The sequence below is a fragment of the Phacochoerus africanus genome, chromosome 16 (assembly GCF_016906955.1).
Source record: "Phacochoerus africanus isolate WHEZ1 chromosome 16, ROS_Pafr_v1, whole genome shotgun sequence".
Taxonomy (NCBI): domain Eukaryota; kingdom Metazoa; phylum Chordata; class Mammalia; order Artiodactyla; family Suidae; genus Phacochoerus; species Phacochoerus africanus.
In genome coordinates this window covers 25,603,581-25,626,141 of record NC_062559.1, presented here as the reverse complement: position 1 = coordinate 25,626,141, position 22,561 = coordinate 25,603,581, and the positions used below count along the sequence as shown (strand labels likewise).

Genomic DNA, 22,561 nt, shown 5'->3' with positions numbered 1-22,561 from the left:
GGATCCCCGACCCACTGTGCTGGGCCGGGGATTGAACCTGCATCCCGAGATGCTGCTGACCCCATCGCCCCACACCAGGAGCTCTGGGTTAAGGAATTTAACCTCTGGGGTAGCGAAAGGGTTAGAGATGGTTAAAGGTTAGAAGAGGAGTCTTTGGATAATTTTTTCTATGGATTGTAAATCGAACCTCTTGAATGTTATTTGAAGGCCTCAGGTCAAGTTCAAGGCTCCTTGAAGCCTCTGGTAGCTCCTCTTTGAGTGTGGCTTCTCACAGGAGCTGGAATGCTTGGGTGCCTACTTCTGTTTAGAAGGAGTTCTTCTCAGCCAACTCTTCTTCCGCACCTACCATGCGCCAGCTTTGCTTAACCTTTGTGCCCACCTGCCACCAGGGCTTTGATAGCGTTCATCGGTCTTTTCAAACTGGGTGAAGACAAAAGGAGGGCAGAAGAGGAGGGGAAGCGATAGAACAAAAGAGAAAGGGGCAGTAGCAAGGGGAGGCAGAAGAGAAGTCTGAACTCCGAGATGCCGCTTTCATCATCCACATCATGGCTTCTTCCTTCCTCGGCAGACTCGGTTCTTGCTTCCTGTGTGTGTGCATGTGTGCACCCCCCCCACACACACACACACGTGCATGCACACACACACTCACTCCGCCACTGAGTGTTTCAGCTCCTCAAGCACCCCATGCTCTCAGGCCTCCAGGTCTTTGAAGCCACTGTTCCCTCTCCCACCACCTCCTCGCCTGGGTAACTTCCCATCACCCTGCAAGTGTTAATTTATCTTCGGTTTCCTGTGGGAAGACTTAACTCACACCCGGGACTCAATTGGCTGTTGAGTCCAGGAGCTCGTTAACGATGCCTGCCATGAATAAGCTCCTGTAACAGTGTTTGGTGTCTTCGTTCATGTCACTCAACAGATAGCATCCTTGGTTATCTGTCTCCCCTGCTAGACTAATCTCGGTGAGAGCAGGGGCGCAGGAGGGACGTCTTCGTGGCTCACTCTGGAACCTCAAATGCAAAACACAATTCTCAGCACATGGGAGATTCTGGGGAAAAAAACAAAAAAAAAAAAACAAAAAAACTCTCACACATGAACGAGTGAGTAATATTTTGTAGGTTTAGGAGGCTTCCAGACTGCCCCTTCAGGACGGTGACATTCATTCCCCTGTGCAGCTGCAAGGGTGACCTAAGTCCCAGCAGGAACTGCCTTTCAGGCAGGGCCTCAACCAAAACTCAGCCCCCTTTCCTTAATGTGGACCATCTCAGAAGGGCCATCCCAGCTCTAGAACTCCCAATGGACTCAGCAAAAGCCTCTGTTACAAGGACATTGCATCTTAGCTTTTCTCTCGATCCAGCGCATTGTCCTTCACTCCCTTGTGGGGGTCGAGGCCAAGGGTGCTCTCCTCGTAGCCCTCTGCATACAAACAGAAGTTTTTCATCTTAGGGTCTCCTTCCTGAAGAACTGACCTTTCTCTAGAAACCACTTACTGTAAAGCTTCTTCTGCTTTTTACAATTGGGCACATTAGGGTTGAGAAGATACTTGTAACTAGACAAGAAAAAGCCTGCAAACAATATTGAACACCTTGACCATCATTTTGCTGATAATGGCACAGACCAGATTCCCATCTGTCTCTTTTCCTCCAGAGTCCCCCTTTATAAGCCTTTTCTATTCACTGCTTTCATGGGGTGGGGGGTGGGGGGTGGGGAGGCATTCTTCTTTGAATGTTACATAAAATCATTACATAGGAGCTCCCTGATGGCTCAGCAGGGTAAGGTTCTGGCATTGTCACTGCTGTGGCTCTGGTTATTGCTGCAGCTTGGGTTCAGTCCCTGGCCAGAAAACTTCCACAGGCTGCAAGGGAGCACCCCCCGCCCCCAAAAAATCATTTTGCAGGCACAGTTGGAGGAGGCAGAATATTGGACATCTTTGTATTGCTTCTTTTATCTTATAGTTGGATTTTTAAGTACAAGTAATTATTTGGTTTTTTTACCTTGAAAATGAAAAAAATTTTTTTTTTGCTCTTTAGAAACAGAAAGGGGAGTGCAGTTCCCTCCCTGTATCATTTTGGGTTCTCCAAGACACAGACACCACGACAGGGTTAGCGGAATAAGAGAGTTATTGGAAAGAATGACCAAGAAGAACAAAGGGAAGAGGACAGGAGAAGAAAGGACGGGTTTCAGACCACAGCACCCGATGCATATTACTCAGATATCACTCAGTCTTATACCAGTTTTTTTTCCTTTTTTCTTTTCCGCGTGTTAGGGCCACACCTGAGGTATATGGAGGTCCCAGGCTAGGGGTCCAATCAGAGCTGCAACTGCCAGCCTACACCACAGCCACAGCAATGTGGGATCCAAGCTACATCTGTCCTACACCATAGCTCACAGCAACACTGGACCCTTAACTCAATGAGGCCAAGGATCAAACCCAAATCCTTGTGGATACTAGTTGGGTTCATAACCCACTGAGCCACAATGAGAACTCCATCAAATGCTTTTTGAGTGTCCATTATGTATTGGGAACCATGGTTGGCTGCTATGTGTCTGATATGAAGGGAGTGGAAGGAGGATCAGGTGGGAAGAGTCTCAGACTTCAGGTCAGTTGAGAAAGTCTTGGCCAAGCCTCTGAGGAATCCTGGAGCCCGAGTAGTTAGCGGAGGAGTCCCTTTTTCCAACAGTGGACCTGAACTAGAGCACCTGCAAGCTCCGTCACTGCCTCAGATGAGGTTGGGAGGGGAGGGAGGAATATGATTTAGAAAAGCAGCAGCTGGAGCCTTCAGTCAATTCCTGGCTCGCTGAAGCCCACTCCCCCTGTCTGTTTCCCCACCCCCATCCAGCCAGCAAACCTCACTGCTCAGAAGCCCCTCTGGAAGTCTCACTGTCGCGCTGTCCCCCCAAAGACCCCTTCCCTTTTCCCTCCCGGCTCAGAGCCTGGTATATTTACCTCCAATAAAGGACCTAGTAAATATCTACCTATCTGCTTCTCCTGTTCGAATGCAGTGTCTTAAGAGCAGAGCAGGTACCATTATTCATCCTTGTATTCCCATCCCTCAGAGCTAAACACAAAACAGATACCAAATGATATTCAAGTGACTAAATGAGCAAGAATTCAAACAGATGGAGATAGTATTTGTGATTTTCAAATCTTGGCTTTGAAATTGAGAATTTTAAGTACTTCCATGGATCTTTGTGGGCAATAAACCTAACTACTTTTCGTAGAAGAGAAAGTTCCAAACTGTGTGTCACTATATAGATATTGATTTGTACTGCTTTTTTATAGATGTGTATGTGTTTATATTTATTTTGAAAATAAATTAGGGCACATCTTTGTTTAAGAAATGCATCTGAAATTAATTATTTATCTCACAATAAGGCCAATCTGTAAAAAAAGATGACATTTACATGATTTTACCTGAGTTATTAAATCATAAGACCATCCCCTTAATCAAAATTCTCATTCTTCTCTTTTCCAATACAGAGTGAAGTTCAGAACTTATGGAAAGAAAATTTGATTATTCTGGATGCTGCAAAAACATATGGCTATGAAGTGGTTGACACATTCACTATAACAATGGGGCGGTACAAAGAGTTTTTGCAGGGGACCTGTGGATGTCATTTCCATGAGGTATGCTGGCTCTCTGATTTCTATAGATGTGGATTTTTTTTATATAATTTCTCATTATATCTTTCATTGCATTGTCAGTCTTATTTTGCATTAAAGAAACGATGTCCGGAGGAAATTAAACTCCTCATCACGTAGCCAAAGCATGTAGCAGTCACAACATGAGGCTCTACAAAATGAAGTGTTAAAATAATTAGTGTTTATGCAGATGCCTGAAAACCAGAATCCCTGGTCAGCACAAGCAGGAAGATGGGAACCTGGAAAGTACTTTTCTAATGGACTCTGAGCCTTCCCATCAGAAACTGTGTCCAAAGAAGAAAGGACATGTTTTTAGTTGAGGCAGCTTGAAAATCAAGGCAATTTAATGTGCTAAATCGATGAATGACGTTTCTCCATCAGTTTATCCAACGCATGAACCAGAGGGTCTGAGTTTTGAATAATTTTTCCTTCCTAATGTTAGAAATGACTTTATTTGTAGCCTGTAATTAAATAGTCAGCTGATAAGGTGAGAGTAGAGAATATTTTTCCCCTTTGACCCCCTGTCCTTTCAAACACTGTGGATGATTTCTTCTCTACACTCAAATAAAATCTTAGCAGGTCCTCTCTTTTTTTTTGAAGCGGCATATGGAGGTTCCCAAGCTAGGGGTTGAATCGGAGCTGTAGCTGCCGGCCTACACCAGAGCCACAGCAACACAGGATTCGAGCTGTGTCTGCAACCTACACCACAGCTCATGGCAACGCCGGATCGTTAACCCACTGAGCAAGGGCAGGGACCGAACCTGCAACCTCATGGTTCCTAGTCAGATTCGTTAACCACTGAGCTACCACGGGAACTCCCAGGTCTCATAATTTTAAAACCACATTCAGGCAAGAATAGGACTCCAGTCACTTTCAGTCATAAGAAGAATCTCACCTCAGGACTAAAATCACCCAGTCCTGTGTTAGAACCACATGAAGTTACTTCCTTCCCCCAGCTCAAGGTCTGCCTCAGTTTCAAAAGTCCAAAGTAAGACAGAGGGTGCAGGAGGCTTCTTTCCTATTTTCCTCTTTGTGCTTTGCTACTCTTCCACTCCCATCCCTTTCTTGGTTGGGTCAGAGTAGAGGGATATTAAGGACAAGAACAGTCTTACTTGAGTGGCATAAACATAATCCATCGATGTGCCTTCTGGGTAGAGCATGCTGAGTCTTTCTTTCTAGGGTACTCTTGTGGACTTTCTTGAGGACACCCGCCACCAGGGCCCTCTGATTACAGCCTCTTTGACAGAGGCAATGCCTCTGTTATAGCTTCATTCCTTCCTTGGTCCGTTGGCTACCAATTGTCCACCCCTCTGTTGGGGGTCCCTCTGCTTCTCCAGGCATCCTCTTGGAAAATATTCAAAATAGCACTGGGTTTGCTATACTCGGTCGGCCATGTTTGGTCCACAAAAACGCTTAATGCATCCTTGCTCCGCTGTCTCGGGAAATAAAGTCTGCTCCCAAGGCAGCCCAGTCTTTTTTTTTTCTCTTTCTCGTCCTAGCTCTCACTCTTACTCTCTCATACCCTTCACCTTAAAGCTGATCTGTAGCCACGGTGTCTCATACCAGTTCTAACGCTCCCAGTCCCAAAGAACTCAGTCCCACCTCTCAGAGTTGGTCTCTTGAAGCCCTGTCTCACTTGGCTTAAAGCAAGGATGAAGCAACTGCCTAAGAAGGTGGAAGACCACAAAATATTCGGAAAACGTCCTTCATAGCAATTCCTTCTCTTCCTTATTCTCCTTTTGTCTTAATCAGGCAGGGGGTTGCTTAACCACACTTTTGCAAGTTTTGCGTACGTTGCCCCTACACTACTTTGGACTATGAGGTTACTCAGCTCCCGTTGTTTGCTCTACATCTCAGGAGCTTCAGCAGAAACTGTGGAGAGAGTCTTGTTTGATCATCCTGTCAGATACTGATCCATTTGTTCTTTCTTGTGTGGTACCTTTTATAAACCAGGGTGCAGTCACTAGTGGGTTGTCATTAGTGAAGTGAGAACTAAAGGTTTTCTTCTGATACTGTTTTTCAGCCCTAAGATGACTGAGGAGAAATCCATCTTGACCCTCAGATTTTTATGAATATCCAAAAATTATTGACATTGCAATGTTCTTCTGTAGGTTCTGCTAATGGACTCATGTTATATTTTTGTGTGACAAGTGGAACTGCCTCTCAGAGAAGTGAGAGCCTGCACACCAACAGAGTGTGGCATTTGAAGTTTTCATTTAGCAGCTTGAAGCTTGGCCATGCTGTTGCAGAACAGATTTTAGGCTATGGGATACTGTGTGTCTACTTTCTTCTTCCACAAGAAAATATTCTTCCAGGGCCTATCCTATTTTCAAAAGGTCAAGATGTATAAATAGAAGAGTAGGTAGCTTGGAAGAAGAAGAAATGGTGAACCTGTGGCTGAACCAGCCCAGCATCATAGTTGGCTGCAAAAACAAGCCAAAGGTTGCCAAACCCACAGAAAATAGGGACTTCGAAAGACGACGTACAGATTGAGTTTTTTGCCTCTTTTAGAAAAGTTTTATTGATTTATTTTTATATGATGTGTCTTCAGTATTTGGGAGGAAGGTATCTGTTTTTCTTTCTTCAGCTTTAGTGCTCTTAAAGTCTAAAAAAGAGAAGTTCTCCAGTGATTTCCCACGTGGCTCCAAGTAAAAACAGAAGATGCCCTTCCCACAGGATTAAATTAGGTGTATCTTCTGCCATAGGATCAACCAGTTGACAGTAAAAGCCATGGATGTGAGAACTACCATAAAGACTCTCTGAGCCATCAGAACTAGAATGTTGGCTTATAATTAATGCTAATAAAAGCCATCCTTAATTTACATAATCATGATTTAACCAGGTAAAATTAGTTCACTTATTTGAGTTTATAATTTTTGTACACAATTATTATATACAAATTGTTTTTATTAAACCCTATTTCTGATGGGTGCTATCTTGATGGCAAGCTGTATGGACATCCCCAAAATTATCTGTTGTTTCTGGAGCAGTGTTATCCATTTTGGTGTTTTCATGTTTGAGCTGCAATACTTCTGGGAGCATTTGCAGTTACAACATAGAACTGATAAGATCACCATTCTCAACTGACTCCCTTCATCACAAAGTCTCTAAACCCATTCGTCACTTAGGCATAATTGTTGCTTAACTCCTGAACAATTTGTACCACTTGTACCTCAGGAAGTTTCCAGTGCTGACACTGATGTTTTATAATCTTTGTAAACCATCACCCAATGTCTTAAATCACTGTGAGCTTATTATAAACAATGAAGAAAATCTACAGCTTTTTGCAAAGGATGGTTTGATGATGAATGTAGCAAGCTGGGCAAACATAAATTTGGCCTCATACAAAACATATGCAAGGGCAGAAATTCATTAATAACAACCACTTTTTTCCCTCTGTGCTCGGCCTATGAGCTGGCAAAAGTACTTGTCATACAGTAAAAGCAGGAATGAAGATTTACTGTCTTCATTCATGAGTGATAAGAATTCAGGTCTGGGAGCCTTGCATCTTTTGGTTTTCAATTAAACCATTCCCACAATAGATTCCCAGATTCCTGAGAAGGATTGCAGTAATCATCACAGTAAGATCTTGCAGTGTTCTCTCTGACTTGTGGTGAGGATTCTATCATAGACATAACAAACCAGCTCCAGTGGGCTCTTGTTGCCATAGGTGAGATTAAAGGTCTCGGGGCCTCTCTTTCATCTGTCAAGGCACTGTGAGAGGATATGTTGCCACCATGAATCTGTAAACAATTTCCCAACTGGTCTCCATCAATTTTGACGAAAATGTTTCTGCTGATTAGAAAAGCAGGTGTTTCTCTTCATGGGTAGAAATGGAATTTTGTTTTCCCAATGTTTATACAGGACAACAAACAGGATCCAGGTAGCTCTTGCCCAAGAGTGGTTTTGGATGGTGCCTTGAGTAATGTGGCAAACCTCTAGTGTGAGCAAGCTAAGACCTGGAAAGGGTGCAAAAATATTATCAGCCCAAACCTGGCTGCAGAAGGGGCAAATCCAAAACCAATTGTTATGTGATTATTAGTCAGTCTAATCTGTTGCATAGACCTTATATGATGTCTCTGTTTTCTGGCAGATATAGCTATAGTTTTTGACTCAGTCAGAAATGAAATAAAACATAACAAAACATAAAAACCTTCTGGCATCACTGCCAAACTCTAATATCAACAAGTCTTTGATTCTGGCACCTTGGAAAGAAGGGCTTTTCAGTTCTTTGTCAGACATGATTTCCTGTTATTAGTTCATCTTAATTAAATTAACAAGCTTATCTGGTCTAGAAATGTTTTCCTTATGTATGATGGGCTTAAAGTTTTTGTCTTTATCCTTCAAACTTTCAAAGTTCATCATAAACACAATGAAAGAAAAAGCCTTTAAATTCATCTAAAAAACTGAAGTAACAACTTTTCAAGAAAAAAGAATTGACTCAAATATAGTTATCTTATTTAGCAGATCCCAGAATTTAACAATCAGCATGCTATTTTTAATAAATTAGTAATGGCAATTTAATTCAACAAATTTTTGTGTATCATTGTACTAACTGCTGTCAAATGAACTAGGAGGACATTTTGTAAAATTCCATAAGCATCTCAAACATGTTCCTAATTTGAGAATTAATATTCCCTTTAAGCTCTCTTCTTCTCCAGTATTCCTGAATTTACTCTCTTGCACCATCACTTACCAACTATCTTTTGTATTTTACTCCTTATCTTTCTCCAACCCCTTAACATCTTCCAACTGGCTAGTTACCAAATCCTATTCACCTCCCAAATATTCTTTCAAATCTTTCCCTATACTCTCTTGTTCCAATTGCTTTGACCTTGTTTATTCTTTTACTTAATTATCCAACATTTATTTTTTTGAGTCCAGTTCTTGACCTAAACAATAGTAAAGCAAAAACAAATAGAATATACTTTCTACCTTCAACCCACTGTGGTCAGAGAATCAGGCATAAAAATCCATATGTTGAAATGATATGTTAAGCAGAGTGTTAGAACTATAAATAGGGTATTATAATAACCCTATTATAATAGGGAAGGGGTGCTTGGTCCAATCTGAGGATTGCATGAACCTCTTCTTGAAAACTACCCAAGTTTACTATTAATGGATAAGTAGGCCCTAGTCAAGGTAATAAGGGAATGGCAGAGGAAACTATTCTAACCCCATAAAACAATTCCACCAAAGTAGCTATGAAATAGCCTGATGCTCTCAGGAAATCATAAGCAATTCTTTTTGATTTTTTTGTTTTTTTTTTGGCCACACCTGCAGCATGTGGAAGTTCTGGGGCCAAGGATCGAACCTGCACCACATCAGCAACCCAAACCGCTGCAGTGACAACACCAGATCCTTAACCCACTGTGCCACAACAGAACTCCACAAGCAATTCTGTGTATTGTAGACCATCAATTATAAAAGGGGGCTAAGATAGTAGGTGAGGGCCAGATCATGGTAGGAGCTTAGACTTTATCTAAAGGTGATGGAAGGTCAAGGAAAGGGTTTAGAGAGACGTGAGATGGTCACAGCTTTGTTTCAAATAGCTACAGTCTGTTAACAGTGAAGAGGGAAGATTTGAAGAGGACTAAGTCAGGGAGAGCAGTTAGGAGACTTTTTCAGAAGTTAAATGAGAGGTGACAAGGCTCTTCCTAACCTGGACAGAGGCAACAATCGTAAGAGAGAAGCAGACATATATGAGCCCTATTTAAAAAAAATCTGTAGATCTTATCAGTGGCAAAAGGGAGTAGGAAGAATCAAAGATGATTCCTAACTTGAGTGACAGATTAGAGAACTGAACTGGCAGTTGAGACAGAGAATAACTGAGAAGGGACGGGCTCAGGGAAGAGATGATGAATTCCATTTTGAACATGTTATGTTTGCGATGCCTGCAGGACATCCAGGTGGAGAGCCCTAACAGGCACTTGGATGTACAAGTCTGAAGCTTGAGGGACAGGGTGGGGCTGGGGAGACAAAGTTGGAATCCTCAGAAAATAGGTAATAGTCGAAACCTGGAAATAGATTATCCAAAGGAAGTGCCGTAGAGTCAGAAGAGCTGAGGAAGGAATTCTTGAAAACACCAGTCTGTAAGGAAAGTTTGGAGAAATGAGAGCATTTGAATTTGGAGAGTCCACTGTTCAGGGAAAGCTCTAGCAGACTGTGGTGTCATGGAAAGCCAAAAAGGGAAAATGTGTAAGGAGAGAGCGAAACAGGGTTAATGTTGTCCAGTGGAACAGATATCTCCAGTAAGATAAGGATTGTAAAATAGTCATTGACTTTGACATTGAGAAGGTCCTTTCTTACCATATGAAGAGTAGCTTCAGTAAAACGTTAGGGGCAGAAAGTAAACTACAGTAGATTAAAGAGAGATAAAAATATGAGAAAAGACAAAACCTTTCAACAAAGGGAAATAAAAGAGAGGGGGAGATACTGGATTTAGAAAAGAAGGTGGTTTAAGGGCAGTTTATAGGAGGAATGGCTTTGCTCGTGTTTAAGAGCCAAAGGGGGGATGGTCACTCCTGAGGGATGCGTTAAGAACACAGGAATGGGAGGGACTGTTGCAGGGAGGACCCTGATGATGTGGGAAAGGATCAGGTCAAGGACACTGGTAAATAGCGGGTGGGATGCTGATAAATGAACAGCGTGAGAAGGAGGGTCATCTTCCCCATCATTCATTTGCTGTAAACGCTTCCAATATCTCATCTTGGAACCTTCACTTTCAACTACTTGAATTCATCTTTCATGTCCCCACCTAGTGTCATATTTCTACACTTCAAATTGAGTGGTGTCATTTAAAATCTTTCAGTAACTCTGTAACTAAAGAGGAGTCACAAAAGCTTTTACTACCTACCATTCCTACACCCCCTTCTTTGGAAAGCAATTCTAGATCGTCCTTTCTGTGTAAAATAATTTGTGTTCATTCCATCATCTGCAAGTGAATAATAGCTGATCAGATTAAACATCAGTGCCTGGTGAGAAGGAAATCATTAGCCATAATGGAGCCCAGCCTTCCCCGAGATGGGTTGTTGCAAAACCATGCTTCCGAAGGGAGCATCCTGTATTGAATGGTGGTAACACCAATAGCATCAGTACATCTCTCTTAAGAAGGATAATTAAATGGAAGATGATAAAGGAAAGCATCATTCTCTCTACATTGAACTAGTATTATCACCCCAGGAGGTAGCTCTCCAGCCCAGCCTCTGCAGTGCTGGAACCTGGAATGTCAGGATGCCTACAAAAGAGATGCTGATCCATCACTATTTCATTTCATGCTCTATGCAATGAACCGTCATTCCTGGGGGTTAAGCTACCAACCTTTAAGTGTCAAACTGAAATGGACCTTCAGCTGCCTTGATTATAATTTCCTAATTTATGTTTCAGTGTTCCAGCCTGGTGAAAAGCGACTCCGTGGTTTGAGAAATACCTTATCCCCCTACACTTGAGGGATTCTTAAATAATATTAGCATATTAAATGATTCTCAAACCCCTACAGCAAAGAAACTGTTAAGCTTAGTTTGAACCATTTTTTTCCAAAATTTTGACCCCAGAATGGCTTTTTTTTTTTATTATTAGCACCACTAACACCTCACTAAACATACCCTGGGAAAGCTAGCATAGAGAAAAGATCTCAAATCATGCTTGGAGTACAGATGACATGTGGCAGATTGGCCACAAGCATTTATCTTCTCTTCCACTTGAAACTCCAGTCAAAAGACTTTAAAGATATAAATTTTTCACCAGCACCACCATCCAAAAAAAAAAAAGAATAAATAACTCATAATATATAAGAAATCCAAATACATTTGAAGAAGTTTGACTCAACCTGCAAGGAGCGTTACAGTGTAAAGGTCCCAGAGAGAGAAACAACACTTAGAGGAAGGGCGCCCTTGAACCATGGATCCTCTGAGCAGATCAAAAGACCTGAAGAAGCCACATGCTGAGGATGCCAGAGCTGAAATACACACCACAAAACAATTGGTTAAAAGTCTTCATTCAAAACTGGTGGACCCTGAGTCCCTCACCTCAACCCATGCAGTCAATACACCCTTACATATGATTTCTTTTAAAATTGAACAGAAAAGAGTCTGGACTCAGAAACACAAGAGCAAATTAATCTAGAGGCTGAAATCAGAAAACCTAAAGTGAAATTGGCCCCTGAAAGGGGGGGGGGCGCTAAAATTCTCCCCAACCCCCTAAATGCCAGCATCAGTGTGCTACCTCGTCAAGGAGGCTGGAGAGCTCTTTTGACAAGAAACGCTATGGCTTCAGAGAAGATCTCTTTTAAAAAGGCCAGAAGAATGCTGAGCAGATCCCTGCAGGGATGCCAGTAGTGGGAAATGTTGGTCTACACAAATCTTTTCTAAATAACATTTTAGTGCCATTTTTTAAATTCTTAAATAAAAATTCTAAGTTCAGGAGAGATGGATGGAAACAAATACCCATGATTTAAGATCAAAGTATTTTCCAAGACTCAACCTGTCCATCTAAATAGAGCAGAACGGGAATGTAGCTTGTACTCAGACTAATGAAGATCATTCAAATAGTAGCAAGAATTCAGTGACATGAATATTCAGCCACTTGGGAAACTGAGTTTAAGACAAGGAGTATATGGGAAACTACGTGGAAGTGCAAGATAGAACCGAAGGTTTAACATTAAATGGATAAACTATGATTCGGTAGCTCCTTCTAATGAGTCTTCCCAACTCAGAGCAGAATTTGTTCCCAGAGCCCAGAACTGAGCTCTGTCTAGGGGCGGGAATTAAAAAGGCTCAGCTTGCAGAGTAAGAAGGGTTCAAGATTTGGGGAAGGATGAGACATTGTATATCTGGAAACACCAAAAACAAAAACAAAAAAAATCCCTCATTCCTAAAGAAAACTTCAGTCTTGCCCTCTAATCCTCAGCATCTTTGACCCATCAGAAGTTGGACTCCCTTCACTCAAAACATAGCTTATTTCATGTGGCCATAATTAAATATTGGGGATGGGGGTAGATGAAAGAATTCTTTATTATCTGTAAAAATTGCATTATTTCCTGAAATGGAATTATAAGGATTGGCTTCTAGCTGTTGTTTGTCACTTTATTTTTATTTCATTTCTGTGAATTCATAAGCTACTTTTTCAGCTGATCATAAATTTTGTGAGTGGATCTTAGATTGAATGGCCTCTCTGCAGAATGACTATACCAAATAAAAAGTACTTCAATAATATACTTTTATCTTTAGAGACTGCATTAGCACGTTTTTTGCCTGGGCGGTCTCCTATTTTCCAATCTTAGAAAGCCATTACTCTCATTCCTCAGACCCCACCCATGATTGTGAAACAGTTTGTAATCAGAACATCCCCCCTAATCTGGTCTAGAGATTTTGGAACCTTTGCACCACTGAAAATTGTTTTCTATTTTGTTCTGCGAATCTGGAACCACATCAGAAGTTCCTTGGGTGTTATTCAAGTCAAGATCGGTTTTAGAAAAGGTATTTGCTTGTAATCTGCCTGACACTTTTCCAGTTCACCCAGCATTCCCTTTTTATGTTGGCTTTTTGAAAATTCAAAGCTATTTTAGAGGCAGCAATTATTTGACATGGTAATGCATTCATTCTGATGACTGTGTGAAATTAGTTTTGAGGGCTAAAGTTACATGAATTTAATAGTGAAAGTTGCAAGGTACTTTTGCTGTGTAATTTATAAGAATTTTTCATCGGTTTGGGAAGTCTTACAAAAGCCATTGACCCCAAACCAGTCAAGCAGAATGGTGGCCATTTGTGTGCCTCCTCAAATGTCTAAATGTCTAAAATGTGTGCCCAAATCCTTAATTATAAGGAGATGTAGAAAGATCTCTAATTATAAGCTGGGAGACTGGGAGGTGTCTTAGCATATAAGAAGCCTATGAAAAAGTAAAAGGTACTTCTATATACCAAAGCACAGAATTTCAATTTTAGTTATTCTGAGTCTTTGAAAAATGTGACCATCTGTATATCCTATAAGATCACTACAGCCCTGATTCCAACTTGGAAATTGCTCCTTTCCAAGTTTCTGTAGATAATATATTCAAAATCTCTTACTGTTTTGAAACACTAGGACCTTTACTTGAAAATCTATTCCTACCTGTAACTTATTCCATATTTGAACATTGCTATGAGAAAAGAAATTTTATTATTACACTTATATCTGTGATTATAGCCCAATGCTGATCTAACACGTTATCACATTTTATGGAGAACAATTGTCCTTTACTCTCTCTTCCGAATTTTAAATATAATTTGACATAGCAAAGTCACGAAAAGAAAAAAATGACAACCCAACTAAAGACAAGGAGTAACTCTGGATTATTTTTAAGTGGCCAAAAAATTGCTATCTAACATTCATGTTTAAAGTAATGTAAACAGGAAGTTCCTTTGTGGTGCAACAGGTTAAGGATCCCGTATTGCTGCAGCTGTGCTGCAACTGCAGCTCAGGTTCAGTCCCTGGCCAGGGAACTTCCATATGTGGCAGTTATGGCCGAAATAGAAAAATAACTAAAAATAATATAAACGTTTGCCCAGTCACGGGTATGTGTTAGTAACCATATGTATTTCCTTTTTCGTCTTGGCAGAGCTGTCTCTGTCTCAGTTGTCATGTCTTGTGCAACCAGATTTGAAAAAGCATTTGGGGGCGTTTCCGTTGTGGTTCAGCAGGTTATGAACCCGACTGGTATCCACGAGGATATAGGTTCAATCTCTGATCTCACTCAGTGGGTTAAGGAGCTGGCATTGCAGTGAGCTGTGGTGTAGGTCACAGATGGGGCTCAGAACCCGCATTGCTGTGATAGGCCAGCAGCTGCAGCTCCAATTTGATCCCTAGCCTGGGAACTTTCAAATGCTGCAGGTGGGGCCCTAAAAAGAAAAAAAAAAAAAAGAAGAATAAGAAGCTTTTGGAAACATCATCAAGCCATTAGTATTTGTCACTGATTGAGGTGACCACGGTACACAAACATCTAGAGTCCTGTGTCTCTGGTTCAAGGTCTAAATCTTTCACCATTGTTTTCTAATAGCTCTTTTTTTTTCTTTTTTTTTTTACTATTAATATGCTCCAGAGACAAACCTAGCAATTGTGTTGCAAACAGCTCTCTTTCAAAGCCATATATCAGTTGCCACTCTAGTTGGATTTTAGCAACCCCAAATGGTCCTCTGATTAGGGAAAGGACTCAGATGGGCACATTCCCACACAGAAGATCAAAAGAAAGACGCCATTCGCTCTTTACTGGTATCGAACATCCTTCCCTTGCATAACTTTCCCAAGGCTTAAAAAATGTAGCTGATTCCTTTTGCTCCACTTTGGAGCACATAAGAATAGGTAAAATATGGAAATATTTTGAAACTCAGAGATAGCAGTTTGACGGCAATGCCAGACACTGAATTCTACAAATAAGTTCAAAGAAACAATAGCTGTGTGAACAGATTATTATGGCCACTATAAATTAGCACTAGTCTCCAAAGTGTACTAAGGTACTATTCATTACATGGAAACAACATGGTGCCTGACCTTGGGGATCTAGTCTCAGACAATGTCTCTGAAGTCACTTCATTCTTGTTCTTACTTCAAGTATCTTAGACATGTGTCTTTATATGGTGCCCTTGAGGGTAGGGACCACATCTGAATTACTCCATGTGTTTCTTAATGCAGAGAATTCTGAAGATTGAAAGACAGATATTCCGTGGAAAAAAAATACATACATCATAAATTTTAATTTTATAAGATACAGCATCTTTTTGTTTCTCTTTTACTGCTTTACTATTATAAAAGGATTACATGAATTCTCGCTCACTCTAAATATTTTTAAGTATATACAATAAAAACAAAAATATTTTTGTTTTTTATACTACACAGCCCCCCTCAATTTTCACCCCCTTCTCCACTGGGGATTCTATTAGTAGTTTGGTACACAGCTCCCTTTTAAACATACACTGTTTTATTTTATTTTATTTGGCCATGCTGCATCATGTAAAGTTCCTAGGCCAGGCTTGAACCCAAGCCACAGCAGTGACAATGTTGGATCCTTAACCACTAGGCAACCAGGCAATTCCCACACACTCTTTAGTTTCATCCCATATAATTAAAACTATTAGGCTGTCAACATTTATGGTCACTGGATATATATGGCATTGGGCTCAATTTAGAACTATCTTATTTCTCCATGAAAATTTATAAGGAACAGAAGCAGTTTATGAAATAAATGTTAATCTACAATATGAACACCCCTATTTTTTTTCCTTCTCACTATTGCATTTTGGTTTATACTTGGCTTAGACAGCCAACAAATTGAGTCTATGGTAGGTTGATGGAGAATCAAGTCATCGTTAAATGAATATCTGGTATTGAAAGTCTCCTCTCATCACTTTTTTTTTTCTTTTCTTTTCTTTTCTTCCCAAGTGGCATTGGCTATTTTCCTACATTTATTCCTAAGATATACTTTAGAATTTCTTTGTCATTAACCCCAGATCCTGCTGTGATTAAAACTGGGGTAGCACTTTAATTCTTTTGCAAAGATTTGACATGTTCTGTCTTTCCATTTATTCATATTTTCTTTGTGTTATTAAACTTTTGATGCATTCTTTACTCTTGATGCATGTCCTATAGATCATCATTGAACTTGATGAAGTTGTTCTAGTATTGTAATAAACTCTTTTCTCTAATGTGTTTCTTATCAATTATTGATAGAATATAGAAAAGCAATATAATCTTTAAATTAACTTTATATTATTTCTTTTTTTTTTTACAATAGATTCCGTTGGGATTTCAGGGCAAATAGTCACATAGCTACAAATAATTCTTTGGTAATCTCCTCTGACAAAATATTTCATCATATTGAAGCTTAACATTCCTGAAATGAATTGTATGTGCCAGTGATACAGAACATAGTACGGCTAGATATTTTTTAAAATGTTCCTAGACTCAATTTATGATCGTGTTTTGGGAGGATATTTTATATCTATATTTTGAAAAATCAAAATTGAAACAATGCTTTCCCTGGTTTGTCAGCTTTTAGAATTTCAATATCAGGGTAATGCTGGCTTAACAAGGGGATCAGTAAATTTCCTATCTCTGATTGTTTCCTGAAAAGTCATCTTCCAAGGAAACCAACTGAATTAAATGTCATTGGGCCAATCCCTGCTTGAGTGTGTAGGAGTCAATCTTAAGTAGATAATGGTGGCCTTGGTACTATAGGAGGCGTTGTTAGGCTGACCCATAGAAGCTGGAGGAGACCCAACCATCCCCTTTCCTTTCTCAGAGATTATCTTAATGACTTAAATAAAAATATATTATCCACCTTCCCACTGACAAAATATTGGCAGTACTCCCCAATGGAAGCTACCTGCTTCAGCAAATACACAGGAAATTTGTATTTTTGTGTGTCCCTTTTATGAATCATGTTCAAGATTGCTGTAAGCATCTAAACTAGCGTTATCCAATATTTGTAATGCAACATTAAATACAACCCTGAAATCACACAAGATGTTAAAATAAGTTTTAAAGAACTTATAACTGTTTTGCATTGGGATGGACCTTTTTCTATTTTTCCTGTAATTAGCATGCAGATCATCAGGCAATTGCAAAAGCCAGAACTGAAGATAATGCTATATAAACAAAATTAACCTTATTTTGGCTTCAGAACACTGGAATAATATTTTTTCAGGGTTGAATGTAATATTTATGCTTAAGTGTTTCCTTAAATAAACTTCCTTAAGAATGTTCACTAATCTTGCTATAGGTGAATACAAACTGCCTCCAAAATGGACAAAACCTCCAGGAAAACATTGGTGCACCTCCCCAGCCTATCATATTTAGCACACATAATAGAAATTTACAACCTTGGGACCCGGAATATTAATCAGTGGTTAACTGCAAACTGAGCTGTAAATTATGATCCAGAGGGATTCCTCATCACAACCCACTGATTTCACTGGACTTCTTAAAGAGTCACTTCATCTGAGGCCTGATCATGAAAAGCCAAACTTCCTGTAGTTCAAGAAAAGTAATTCATTTCTTTGGGGTTAGCAGGGTATAATTGGCTTTAAAACCATTAGTATTATATTTTTCTTCCAAATGGGAATAGTTTCAATGTTTTTATGATTATAAAGTAGTGCACATTCATTGTAGTAAAATTAAAAAGTCAAGACCAAAAGTTACCAAGAATGCTTTTTAAGTCTCCTTTAATTCCATTACCCAGAGATCACTCTTAACCTTTTGGTGTGGATCGTTACACAGAGTTTCTGTTCAAATAACTCGTCTAAAATGGTTCGTGCTTACTTGCAACATAACTAAAAATGCTTATTTTCGAAGTCAATACCATGCTACTTTTTTCAAATATTCTATATTGTTGAAACTCTTTTCTTTGTATTCTTTTATATGCGATCAAAAAAATACATACCTAATCATTATACCTCCTCAATAGAATTTTTAAAAAATCAATATGAGCTAGTTTTGCTTTCACTAGTTATCAGTAATAAATAATGTGTCCATATTGACTGAAAATGTCCTACAATTGCCTTAATATGATGGAATTAAATATTTGCTATTCATTGGTAAACACACCAAAAAACATTTTGGCCCAGATTTTCTCTTTTCCCTACTTCTCAACCCTCCCCCCTCTCTTGGTTCCCACCTTGTTTTCACTGGTCTTTTCTGCTAATAACCTGAGTTATATTAAGCCAATGGTTAAAGCTGGCAGTTATAGGATTTCACCAGAGCAACTTGTTATATGCTGTACAGATAGACAATAACTATGGCCTCTTCATTTGTATGTGTGTGTTTTGATATTCATAAAATATCTGTGAAAAGAATCCCAAAGAAACTGTAATACATGTTGGCCCTGGGGAGGGAATTGAGTGACCAGAGGTGGGGCACAGAGATGGGAAGAAAGCTTTCTACACATACTCTTTTATGCTTTGTAAATGTTCTAAACGATTTTAAGATAAAAACACATCTGCATAGGTACAGACATTTATAAAATTATTAGTTTAATAGAGCATAAGCTGTTCCTCCAGATTCTGTAACTTATGAAGCGCCCAGAGAAATGAAACCACTAACTGTAACAGTGTCAGCTTATGGATGTGCAATGCAAAAATATTTTCTCTTTTCTTTGAAAATAGTTTTAGTTATCATTCTCTAAAAGGATGCCATGACAGGTTTAGCATACCGTGTTTGAACTGATGACTCAGCAAAGGCAAGTCAGCGCCTCTCTTTGTGGTAACATCTGGCCTAAACACACACACACACACACACATACACACACACACAGAGCAGTGTGGTAGAAAAACCATGTGAGACAACTCTTTAGTTGCTTTAGACATAGTTACCCTGAAGTGCTTGGGTTATGGGATGGAAATCCTGTGAAATTGGATTGTTATGATCATTATACAACTACAGATGTGATAAATTCATTTGAGTAATTTTAAAAAGGAAAAAAATTAAAAAAATAAAAGTAATTCACAAGGAGCAAAAGAAAAGTGGCAGAAATTCTAATGTCAACCTTGGTCCTTTTTGAAAAATCGATTACATTGGTTCTCAGTCACGTCAATCATATTCATGCCCTTTGAGCAACATCTGTGTGATAGCGATGCTGTTCAGATTTGTGAGGTAGTTATTCTGCTCTATGCAGGACTCAAAGGTCCTTGATTTTGCCCGATTATTATTTTTTGTTTGCTCTTTATTTGCAGGTAGTGAAATCAAAGTTATCCAAAGAATATCACTTTATTAAAATAAAACGATCAAGAAATCACATTGTGGGAAAATATTTCAGCAATCAAAGCAGACTACAACAACGCCAACAAGACTCTGTAACAAATTTCCAATCACCCTATCATGTCAGAGGTCCGGTTAATCAGGTTTGCTCTGAAATCCTTCTCAGCAGGATATGTGCCAGTGGAAGAACTGCATAGACTCTGTGGAAGGACTGAGCCTGGGATTGGAGACAAGCCACTCACCTGGACGATGGTCTAGAAGCCAAATCCCGTGCATCTTGTGTATTCTGGTTCCACCAGCCACGCTCAGGCACATCGGCACACATATGAACACCGAGGCACACTTAGCTTAAAAAAGTCACGCCACTTTTTTTTTTCCTAGAGCTTTAGCAAGTCAGAATGTGCACTTGGAAATCAGCTGGTTTCAAGATGAAGGACAGAGCTAGAAAAAAGTGACCTGAGTATAATCATAAACTAAAACCACCGTGGGTCAGGTATTACATTGTGATAAGAGGAATATAGACATTCGAAATGCAGAAAAAAGAAGATAATGCTCTTGAGTCTTGGGTTATCTTTATCGGAACCTTAATATTGAAAAGGGGAAAAAGCAATTCACATTCCACCTGTAAGCAGAGACTGTGCTTGTGCCCTTTGCCAGGAGAAAACGTGGCCTTGATGAGGGTTTAGACCTTGTGAATCTAATGCTTATGAAAACTGCTTCTTCCTATACTTTAAAAATCCTATGACTGAAGGGAAAAGAGCGAGAATGCTCTTCCATGGAATTTTAAGGGATTCTAAGAGAGAGAGAGAAAGTACAGTGGATTGGGAATCTGGAGTTTTCGTTGTAGCGGCTTGGGTTGCTGCCCTGGCACGGGTTAGATCCCTGGTCTGGGAACTTCCACATGCTGTGGGTATGGCCGAAAAAAAAAATGTGCTATTTTACATTTCAAACACCAATATATTTAATTTTGCACTCTTTGTATTTTTCATAAACATTCCCTCCTAGCCTGTCCAAGAACTTGGATGGGTAACTGCAGACTAAGTTAATTAAATATGTAATTTTAAAGTGAGAAACTAAATATGGTTCCTCATGGGTTACTTTATCATGTTTCATTGATGATATTACCTGAGAAACCTTTTGTTTGCTGTTAGAGCCCTGTATAATTTAAGATTGCAATTATATTTTATGTAAATATTTTGCAAAGGATTAAGCATTTGCAAGTACATAGGCATTTATTTCCATAAAGCATTTGTCTGTGTCCACAAATACTACTATGTTACTAGAAACTATTTTAATTTTCCTGAGCAAATGTATCTAATCCAAATTTAGCATAGACATAAATTTTTTTAATAACTGTGGCATACATGTAAAACATATCTAATCCTAGTATTGAGAACTTTCTCTTCTATGTTTTAAGTTCAAAAAGGTAAATTTCTCCATTGTACAAATGCTTTGTTGTGAGAGGACATCTCACAGTTACAATGGCTTTTAAAGGATCATTTTTCTTTTGGGGAAAAAAAAAAAGCTGGGAAGGTTAATTCCATACTTGGCTGAAATTACTAAATGTACAAATACCTCAACCTCAATTTCATCACCATACAAAGAAATAAAACTATTTTGATTGAAAAGTTCCTTAGTAGGAATATCCACCTCGTCTAAATACTCTATTTTTATACATATTTTTATATGAAAGTAAACATGAATTTATATTTAATGGTCTTAAATTATATCTAAGCACAAATATCACTTGATATAAACAATACATATCTGTATCTGACATGGTAAATTTTTTAAAAGAATGGTACAGAATTAACTTTTTAAATAAATGACTTGTCTAATATCTTCAGCGATATGCAAGCATCATTCTTGGGTGTTCAGTGATTATTTAATGATAAAAACCATTGCTTCTCCAATTCGTATAGCTTCTCCATCATGTTTTAATGTATTACATACTCTGTAACAGAATTACAGTCAGTGGATGTTTCTTATGAGTTCCTGTCAACCGAACTGCAGTGCCTTTCTGACTGAGGCTAGCCTGGCATTTACTTCTTCGCCATTGAAATAATAATGGATTTTAGAAACAATTGTAGTAATGCTATTAATAAATGTCTTACTAGTAATAGTCTGTGTTCAGAGAGTGTGTTTTATTTTCCTTTCTACTGGCGGTCTGACCATATAAACAGTGACCCCTTGGCAAGATATCATCCAGTGTGGTTTAGTGAAATAACCATATACTTCTTTCCAATCCTGATATTCTCTATATTTTGATCAAATGATCTCCCTGCTGTACAATGACCAAAATGTTTGAGCACAGTGCAGGGATGAGTTTTAGTTATAACAGAAGGCACTGCAATGCTAGGGATCATTTTAGTGACTCCATTGGAAAAAACTACATTTTAGTTACCTTGAGGAAATCGATGTGTGTGTACGTGTGTGCACGTGTATTTGTGTGTGCTTGACAAGTTCATAACTTGAGTGAGAAAAGACAGAGTAAGCATTTTAACATATTTTTAGAAGTAGAAGTTAAAGGAAGTGAATTCTTTTTGGTAAGAATTGATCAGGATCCAATCTAAACTAAACTAAACTAGAGAAAACACTTATCATATTAAAAGTCAAGAATAATTGAATAAGCATTTCCAAGCATCACTGTTGACTGTGCGCATGTGTGTGCATTTAAAGGCACAGTACACTATTTGCCAGCCATCCAACTAGGCAGAGTATCCCGCAGGGGCATATGCAAAAGAATATTCACCATCGGCTTTACACTTGGATCATTTAATCTTCTTCATGTAATTGCCTCCGTGCTGCAGTCTTCTCTACAGAACAATTCCCACTTAGAAAGTGTTGGGGAAAAATAATCACTGATTTTTGCAATGGAAATAGTTCTGGTAAAGTTTATGAGAGGGACTAATGCTGTTCTGCAGCTGTAATGTCTTCTTTTAGCTCCATTTCACTAAAGGATTCCAAGAAGAAAGACAGAAACTGGTAAAAAATTATGTAATTCAATAAAAGTTATTTCAAAGCCCTAATGCTTTGGCACTGCTGGAAGGGGGCAAAGAGGAGTGTCTAAAGCAGTAATAAGTAAGAGCTTAGGGAGATGCTCAGGGTTAGGATCTTATTAAATATTATCTTATGGTCTCCTTAATTTGAGCAAATACTGAAAGAATCATCAGTATCCAAAATTTTTCTCTGTGAATT

At 39.1% G+C, this 22,561-nt stretch overlaps 1 protein-coding gene across 4 annotated transcripts in view; it reads left to right on the top strand.

The window, feature by feature from the left end:
* CPED1 (cadherin like and PC-esterase domain containing 1) overlaps window positions 1-21,485 on the top strand; it is a 281,780-nt gene extending 260,295 nt beyond the window's left edge. For all 4 annotated transcript variants that reach the window (XM_047763880.1, XM_047763881.1, XM_047763879.1 and 1 more), the window contains 2 exons: window positions 3,479-3,625; window positions 19,339-21,485. In XM_047763880.1, coding sequence (XP_047619836.1) covers window positions 3,479-3,625; window positions 19,339-19,560 — 369 coding nt within the window. In that variant the 3' untranslated portion in view covers window positions 19,561-21,485. The remainder of the gene's footprint in view (window positions 1-3,478; window positions 3,626-19,338) is intronic.
* Window positions 21,486-22,561: the final 1,076 nt, after the last annotated feature.